Source organism: Crocodylus porosus, unplaced genomic scaffold (genome assembly GCF_001723895.1).
Source record: "Crocodylus porosus isolate Cpor-Errol unplaced genomic scaffold, CroPor_comp1, whole genome shotgun sequence".
Lineage (NCBI taxonomy): Eukaryota > Metazoa > Chordata > Crocodylia > Crocodylidae > Crocodylus > Crocodylus porosus.
Window position 1 is genome coordinate 6801745 of NW_017728934.1, and position 8632 is coordinate 6810376.

The 8632-nt window shown below is 43.4% G+C and overlaps 1 protein-coding gene across 1 annotated transcript in view; it reads left to right on the forward strand.

Moving 5' to 3' along the window:
* BAZ1B (bromodomain adjacent to zinc finger domain 1B) overlaps positions 1 to 8632 on the forward strand; it is a 75468-nt gene that overhangs the window by 42274 nt on the left and 24562 nt on the right. The window contains exon 10 of the mRNA XM_019546420.1: positions 2016 to 2127. Within this exon, the coding sequence (XP_019401965.1) occupies positions 2016 to 2127 (112 nt within the window). The remainder of the gene's footprint in view (positions 1 to 2015; positions 2128 to 8632) is intronic.

Here is an 8632-nt window from a genome sequence, read left to right on the forward strand (position 1 = left end):
CACGGAGTGAGCATTGCACTTATCTGCTTGCACCGAGCTGAGGCACAGCTACACCCATACAAGGATCTTGCAGCAACCTGGTTGAGAATCATCGAATAGATTTTTTTTTTTTTTTTTTTTTTTTTAAGGGTCGGAAGGGAAGTTGGTAGATCAAGTCCAACCCCCTGCCCTGGGCAGGAAAGAGTGCTAGGGTCAAATGACCCCAGCTAGGTGCTTGTCCAGTCTAGACCAGCACCACTCACTGGACTGGAATGACCTTCTGTGGGAGGATAAGGAGGCATGAGGCACCTGCCCATATACAGTAGGGTTCTCACTGACTACATCTCGCTGTTACAGTGACAAGTAACCATTCTATGGAGAAGTGCGCTTACTACTAAACAAACAAAGTAAATAGGAACTGCAGCCTTCCAGAGCTCTGAATGAAACCAGAAACAGGGATGCTGACCCCTGCAGCTGTGGAGTGATCCCACAATTGCTCTGCCTTTTTAATTCCAAACTGAAGTGAACCTTGAGCTACTGCCTCGGGTCTCCAAAAATAAAATTGCCCATGCTGCTTTTGTCCCTTTCAACATAGGCTTATACTTACACACTCATGATTCATTAAAATACCCAAAGCTGGACTGGTCACATAGCTTTAGTGACCCACACTCCATGAAGCAATACTGGAGAGGGGAAGTTGCTGCCTTCTGTCCTCAGGGTAATCGGGCAGGGAAGCACTTGGGCTGCTGGAAGGGCAACATTCATGAACAGAGCAGAAGGTGAAAGAAGAGTCTTTACTGGGAATCTAGTCTCTTCCTGAACATCAACCAGTACCGTTTCTTGTTTTTTGGCTAATAGACTCTGGATATGTTTAAAGCAATGTATTGCTTTGCTGAGAAGAACTGCCTCTTTTGCCATTTGTTTTTCAGCTTAGCTTTCCACGAGAGAGTAGCTTCTCTCTAGCCTTCTTGAAAAAGTATTCACTGCTTAATTTCCCTGAGAAACTGCCAAAATGTTGATTTTTGTATCGTCAGAGAGCTCCCAAGCTGATTGGATTACTTGCTTTTCTTACAACATTCAAAATCCAATCTTAGACATTTGGGTGTTAGACATTTGCTTTCCACCAGACACAACTTTATTTAAGAAGCAAAATGAAGCCTTTTTGGGGATTTCTTGTAAAACAAAGCAGCCTTTAGTAGCTGTTTTCACCAAACCTTAACAATGTGACTGTATACCCCATACTAGTAGTGTGTCAGCAGAGACCTGTTGCACAGTCCTGCATCACGTATGCTTTAGTGGAGGGAGGAGAGAATGTGGTTTATAGCTTCACTTAATTCATTTGCACAGGCAAGGAGCTTTTGTATGTGCAACATAGGAATTGATGCGTATATTTTCATAGTGTATGCATACATTCTTTGAATAATTAGATACTGTATGTTTAAAAAAAAAAAAGTATACACATCTTAATTGGTTCTAAAGTAACTTATCCACCGAAATCCTCACTAAAGGAAAAAAAAAACCAGATGTAGTAGCTGGGAATAAAAGATTTTTCAAATCTGAGAGAATCTTCTGAATTTACCTTTCTAGCAAAGAAAGGTCCAGTGTGTAAAGATGCAATAAGTGTTATTTATAACAACCACTTGTTCATTTCTCGAAATGTGCCTTACTACTACAGTGATATATTCTCTGTAGCTGCTAAGACGGAAACTGTTTTTATTAAAAGTATAGTCAGTGTTGATTTTAGTTTGTTTTTTAGCAGATTGTTTCCTCAGACTAGTGTGAAAAAGGGCCTGTCTGAGTAGTTCTGCCCCCTGCTGCCTCAGAATTCTAGGAGCAGGCTGGCAGGTTCTTTGGGTAAATCTGATATCTTTTATTAGACCAACTAAAATAGTTGGAAAAATTCTTCTTTGCAAGCTTTTAGGCACAAACTTCTTTCCTCATGCTCCAGCATACAAGCTGTTTAATTGGTACAAAATGACATATGATCTAAAGGCGACATAAATGAGGCTGCATTTAAGTGTGTACATGTTTTACAGATAAACGGAAGAGCTTGGGTGCAGCTGGCAGAGTGAACACTCATCATGGATCTCTGCACATTACAGACCTTTTCATAGAGACCACTGTACCCAAACAGGGACAAAACTTATGGTAATATGCTTTCATATGATTTTTTTTCTTCTCTGTTTATAGCCAGGGAACTTGAGATCAGTGAAACTGGCTGAGTATGTAGTTTGATCTCAGAAATGGGGTGTCTTGACTTTATGAAAAAGATTTGGGGTTTCTAATCCTCCTTGGCTGTTTTATAAAGGCTAATATCTAGTATGGCCTGCCTTCACTGCCAAAGAGAAGATTGAAGTGTAGGAAGTCGAGTAGAAATATCTTTAAGGAACAGATTATTCTACTTTGTCACATACGTGAGCATGTTCTGCTTCTGTAGTAAGATGCAACATAATAGGAATGTTTGGCATTATTTTGTTTATGATACTTCCTATTTTAACTTCTGATGGTACCTTCTATAGCCTGACTCTTATTCTTTCAGCTGTCCCATTTAATAGGTGAATTAGGGCATGAGCAGATGAACAAATTTATACTAAATCTAAGAAGTAGTGATTTACTGTGTGTCAGCTGCTCCATGGTACCTGGTTTATGGTTCTACTCCTGTCCTGCGGTACTTAGAAGCTAAACCACGGTAACTTAGCCGTGTTTCATTTTTCATTCAGGGATAAGCTGCCCCAGTTTTAGCTTTCACTTACCATGGGACAGGAGCAGACACAGTTCCTGAGCATCACTGAGCCACAGTAAGTCTCTTCCCACTTCCCTCCTTTTTAAACTCAATGCAATTTGTTCATCTGTTCATATCCTTAATTTTAGTAGCATCCCACCCCTGTACCTTTGAAGCATGATGTATATTACCATTAATCACAGTTAATAAGGCAGTAAGACTGATTTGCTAGTAGTATTGCATCAGACTTGGCCTGAATGGATTGACGTTAGATATTGGTAATTTAAGTCATCAGTGACAGTTTTGATTTAATAGATTATTTCAACCTTTTACTTCAGGAAAGCAATGTTGATGCTCATTCTTTGGAACAAAAGCCAAGACACTTTCTTTAAGGGATTAAAAATGTACGCTGGCTACCTATCTGGCCAATTCTTTTCTCAGCAGAGAGCTGGTTAACAGATGAGTTTTTCCTTTGAGTCATTGTTTGCATGTATTTCATTTGTAGCGCGTGTGAACCACATGCACATGAGATTAGAAGCTTTTAACCAGTAGTGTGTTTTTTGGGTCCAGCCTGTATCCTGCCTTGTGTCCTTCCTTCTCATGTGAAAGCACAGACACTAGGCCACAACTGCCTCTCAGTTCATTCTTGCTGCCCCTGCCTATCCAAGAGAATTCTTTGCTGTCTGACTGATTCAATGAAGAGGTGCTACAGGCTGGTAATTTTTAAAATAATAACAAGTTATTTCAAGGAAGTGTTTCTATTTGGTTGACAACCCTTTCTGTTTTATTTAAACATTTTCTTATGTGACTATAGCACTAATGTGTCTTCTTGCCACATGGATGAACCTTAGACCTTTTGGCTTTGAGCCATGCCTATTGTGTGGCAGACTTGTTCCATTAAGTAATGGGCGGTGGTCAGAGGCAGATTAAGGTCTACTGGGGCCCTGGGCAAGCACAAAATTGGAGGCCCTCTCCCTCCATGTGAGCTGAACTCTGGGGAGAGGGGCCCTTTCCCCTCCTAGAGCTAGCAGGGGAGGCTGGGTGGATCTTGCCAGGCTGGGGGGCACATGTCCACCTCTTCTGCTTGCTCCTCGCCCCTGCTGCGGCCAAATATACATACACGCACACACGGCACACAAGGTTCTTTGGGTAAATCTGGTATCTTTTATTAGACCAACTAAATAGTTGGAAAATGTTTTCTTAGCAAGCTTTTGGGTTTAAAAACCCTTCATCAGGCTGAGGAAGCATCTGCAGTTGGTATGTGCTCTTCCTGGTTGGAATGAATAGTAAAGAAGTCAGAGGCTGGCCTGTATGCAAGCCAGTCAGTGAAAATGTAAATTGAGGAGTCAGTGGGTGAGAGAATCAGTGGGTTTTGTCAAATCAGTCCTTTGGGTGACAAGTGGTTTAAGAGCAAGTTTTGTCCAAGACACTACAACATTTCTACGAAAACTTAAAACACAGACCACCTTCTCAGCAACACCCTTGGATGTTGGTACATCCAAGTCTGCCTTACATACCTGCAAGAGCAAGATGACAACTCCATGTAAGAACCAAAGATATTACTGACCGTGTACACTTCATCCTCACACACAGCAACATCAGTTTCAATAACCAGCACTTCCTCCAGACCATGGGCACAGCTATTGGCACCAAAATGGCCCCACAGTATACTAACCTTTTTATGAGCCACCTGGAAGAAGAATTCCTCAAAGACTGCACCATCAAACCCTTGGTATAGTTCAGATGTATCGATGACATCTTCATCATTTGGACTGAAAACTTGCAATCTCTGTGTTCCACCAGAAATTCAGCAATCATCACCCTTCCATCTGACTATCTCGTAAGTACTCTAGCACCAACATCTCCATTTTAGACACTATGATCAGCATCCAGAATGATAAAATATAGATGATGTTGTACAAGAAACCCATAGACCAACATGCATATCTGCACATAATGAGCAATCACCCTAAACATACCAAGAAAGCTGTGATATGCAGCCAAGCCCTCAGATACCACCGAATTTGGACTGAGGAGAATTCCCAGGATTGCCAACTCACAAATCTTAAAAAGACTTTCACTAAACAAGGACACTCCCTCCAGAGAGAGAGAGTGCACATTTCAAAGAGCCATCTGGATGCCATGTGAAGAATTGCTGCAGTACAGAAGGAAAACCCCCACTGGTTTTGACACATCACCCCTCCCTCAAACCTATACAGAAAATCCTGAAACAATTGCAACCCATGTTAGAAGGAGACCCAATTCTTAAAGAGATCTTCCTAGAACCACCCATCTTAGCCTTCAAACAAGCACCAAACCTCACTAACCTCATCACCAGAAGCAAACTTCCTACAGCTCAAAACAAATTGAATGGATCCAGACCATGCCATGACAAGAAATGTGAAACCTGCCAACATATCTTCACCACCCCCACAGTTACTACACCTCACAACAGAACCATCAGCATTCCTGAATATTACAGCTGTACCTCCAGAAACGTTGTACATCTCATCCAATGCACCAAATGCCCTGATGGAAAATATGTAGGAAAAACCAAACAACAACTGCAAGAATACCCAATTTACCAGCAGGGGCACATTTCTCACAAGAAAACCACCCTCTCTCCTATCTCCCAGTTGTTATCCTCAAAGGGAATTCACAAAACACTTTTCACAGCCAAGCCTATGAACTTCACTTCATCAACCTGGATACAAAAAATCATGGACTAAACATTATACGTTGGATTTATGACACCGTTGTAACCTGCTTGATATCTGACTTCCCAAGTACCTCTCCACTATTTACCCACTGCATTCATCCTGTCTCTCACCCACTGACTCCTTAGTTTTATATTTTCACTGACTGGCTTGCATGCAGACCAGCCTCTGGCTATTCATTCCATCCAGGAAGAGCACACACCAACTGGAGATGTTTCCTTAGCCTGACAAAGGGTTTTTAAACCCAAAATGTTGCTAAGAACATTTTTCCCAACTATTTAGTTTGTCTAATAAGAGACACCAGATTTACCCAAAGAACCTTGTCTGCCCATGTCCTTAGACCAACCCTGCTACAACCTACACCCCTCACATACATGTGCGCGCACACACAGGTGCGCAGACACAGATGCACACACTCTACCTTCACCCTGTGCACATGAATACGGATCCACTGACCTCCACGCATGCAAGGACCACCCACCCAGAGACCCATATACAGACGGACAACTCTCTGCCTTCTCCTTTCCCCCACCTCTCCTTTCCCTAACTGCCTGCAGCTCAGTTTCACTCCCCACCAAGCCCCTGTCATACTTAAGTGCAGGGACCTGCTGCCCAGCTGTCCCGTGCAGCCACACAGATACAGAGGACTAGGCTGGACCTGGCCGGGAGCACAAGCAGACGGTGACAGCACTGAAAGAGTAGCTCAGCTGCCCCCAGGGGGCTTGGGCTCAGATGAATTTTGGGCGGTTGTAGCTCCTAAGGCCCTCCCAGTACTACCACCTGCAAAAGCGTAGTGTGGCACGGTGCTCCTGGCCTGGCTGGCCTGAACCATTGCCCCCTCTTTGGCAGGGGGCATGGCTGTCCCAGCCCAGCTCACATCTCCTCTTCCCTCCCCCCACCTCCCCCACGCACGGCACAGCTCCCCCAGCCCCATTGGTGGAAGAGGGGCTCTGCTTCCAGCTCCCAGGGAAGCAAATGTGAAAGCCACAGGTTTAAACTTGGCACCAAAAAATGGGTGCTGAGTGTAAAACTGCAGCTTTTACTTCCCTGCTGGTGAGGATCCCAGGGTCCTAAATTGGAAGGGGCTCCTGGGCTTGTGTCCAGCTTGCCCCTTAGCAAATAAACTAAGCAGATAAGCACAGGTTCAAGCTTGTCCCTGCCTGGATGGTCCCCTACCTTACTGTCTTGCCTCTGTAAAGAGGTAAGCACTATAATATATAAATTAGGATTTTTTAAATGTGGTTTCTACTCAATGCACTGAAGTTATTGAAGGGTGCCACAAGTCCAAAAACATTGAGATTACTATTATAAAGTGCTAAAACTGAGGTGGTGCTGAGGCCTGATGACACTAGGATGTGGTGGGTGAGCTCTCTGGGTAGCCTGTGTCTATAGTGGGTGAACAAGGGTGTGATCTGGGAGTAATTGTACTTGGGGAATCCTCAGAAGAAGTTGGAGAACAGGGTGATACCTGAGTAAGAATCTGTTTGTTTGATTCTAGAGAATGTGCAAGTAAAAATGAGCGGTAAATGTGTTCTAGAGGTGGTGCTGACCATGTAGTTAGAGCATTGGAGTCTACTACCACCAACCATACAAATTTTTTAGTGCCGAAGAAATTTTTGCTGATAGCATCAGTAAGTGATCTTCTGTATTTACTTGACTACAAGACAAGGTGTTTCTCCTTCCATTTGGCACAGAGGAAAAAAACCTCTTCGTCTTATTATTGCACACAACAAAATCTCACTAAATACATTGTCTATTATTAAACTGCTGCCAAATGCAGTGAAAACCAGCTATAAAGATGATTTAAATGCAACTAAAACACACGGCCTACAGTGGGAAACTACCACAAAGATAATTTAGTGTAGCCCATCTGAATAAGACATGGTAGTGTGCATTAAGTGCAGTCCCCCTCACCGCTGATTTCCACCCCCCACCTCCAGTTACGGTGAACTGACATTGCATAGAGTTCACTCTGTCAGCTCCTCTCTCAACCTGGTGCATAAGATTAGCTGAAGGTGGACCAGGTTCCCCTGCACCTCATCTGTATATAAATTTTTTGAATGTCCCTGGACTTGTGATAAGAACACCTGGTTCCAGTCGTGAGTTATTAGCATATGGATCCTTTTGTGGGGTATCTGGAGCGTACACACATACTGAGCTGTGAGATGACCATGGCTTGAAATGCTGTTGACTGGTGGAACCCAGCCCAATGAACTATGTGGTAAATCATGAGCCTTTGGTTTGTGGTAATGTTATGCACAATTTGTATTATGTAAAAGTAGGTGCCAAATTGAAGGCAAACATCCAATAACTAGAGTCTGTATCTGGAAAATTACAACACATAATTTTTTCGTGTCAAATGTAATTATTGGGGTGTTGGGTTATAATCAGGGCGATCTCCTCGAGTAAATTTGGTAGTAGTAGATCTTTAGGCACTGCTGAGGATTTTGGTACGAAGGATGAAGGTGCTAGCATGAAATTTAAATACCAGGCTTCAGTGAGTTTTTTCTCTCTCTCTTTTTTTTTTTTTTAACATTCTCTACAGTTGCAGAGAGCCAACTACCAGTCTCTATTTGCTGAATGGTTATTACCTGGTGTATAGTAAGACTGTTCATAGATTTCACAGACATTAGTGCTGGAAAGGACCTTGCAAGATCATTGGGTCCAGCCCCCTGCCCAAGGGGCAGGAAGGTAGCTGGGGTCAGATCACACCAGCAAGATTAAGTATCCAAGTATTTCTTAAAGGTACCCAGAGCAGGTGCTTGCACCACTTATGGGGGGAGTCTATTCCAGACTCTGATAGTAAAGAAGTTTTTTCTTACGTCCAGTCTAAAACTGTCTTCCAGCAGTTTGTGGCCATTAGAATTGTCTTCCCTTCGGGTGCCCTGCTGAACAGACGTTCTCCCAGTTCCTGGTGCACACCCCTTATATATTTATAGTCTACTACCAAGTCAACCCTGAGCTTTCGCTTCTCCAAGCTGAAGAGTCCCATGCCTCTTAGCTTCTCCTCATAAGGCCTGTTCTTAGTTTCATAGTTTCTAGGGTCGGAAGGGACCTGAGTAGATCATCTAATCCGACACCCTGCCATGGCAGGAAAGAGTCAAACGACCCCAGCAAGGGGTACATCTAGCCTCCTCTTAAAGACCCCCAGGGTAGGAGCCAGCACCACTTCTCCTGGAAGTTGGTTCCAGACCCTAGCTGCCCTGACCGTGAA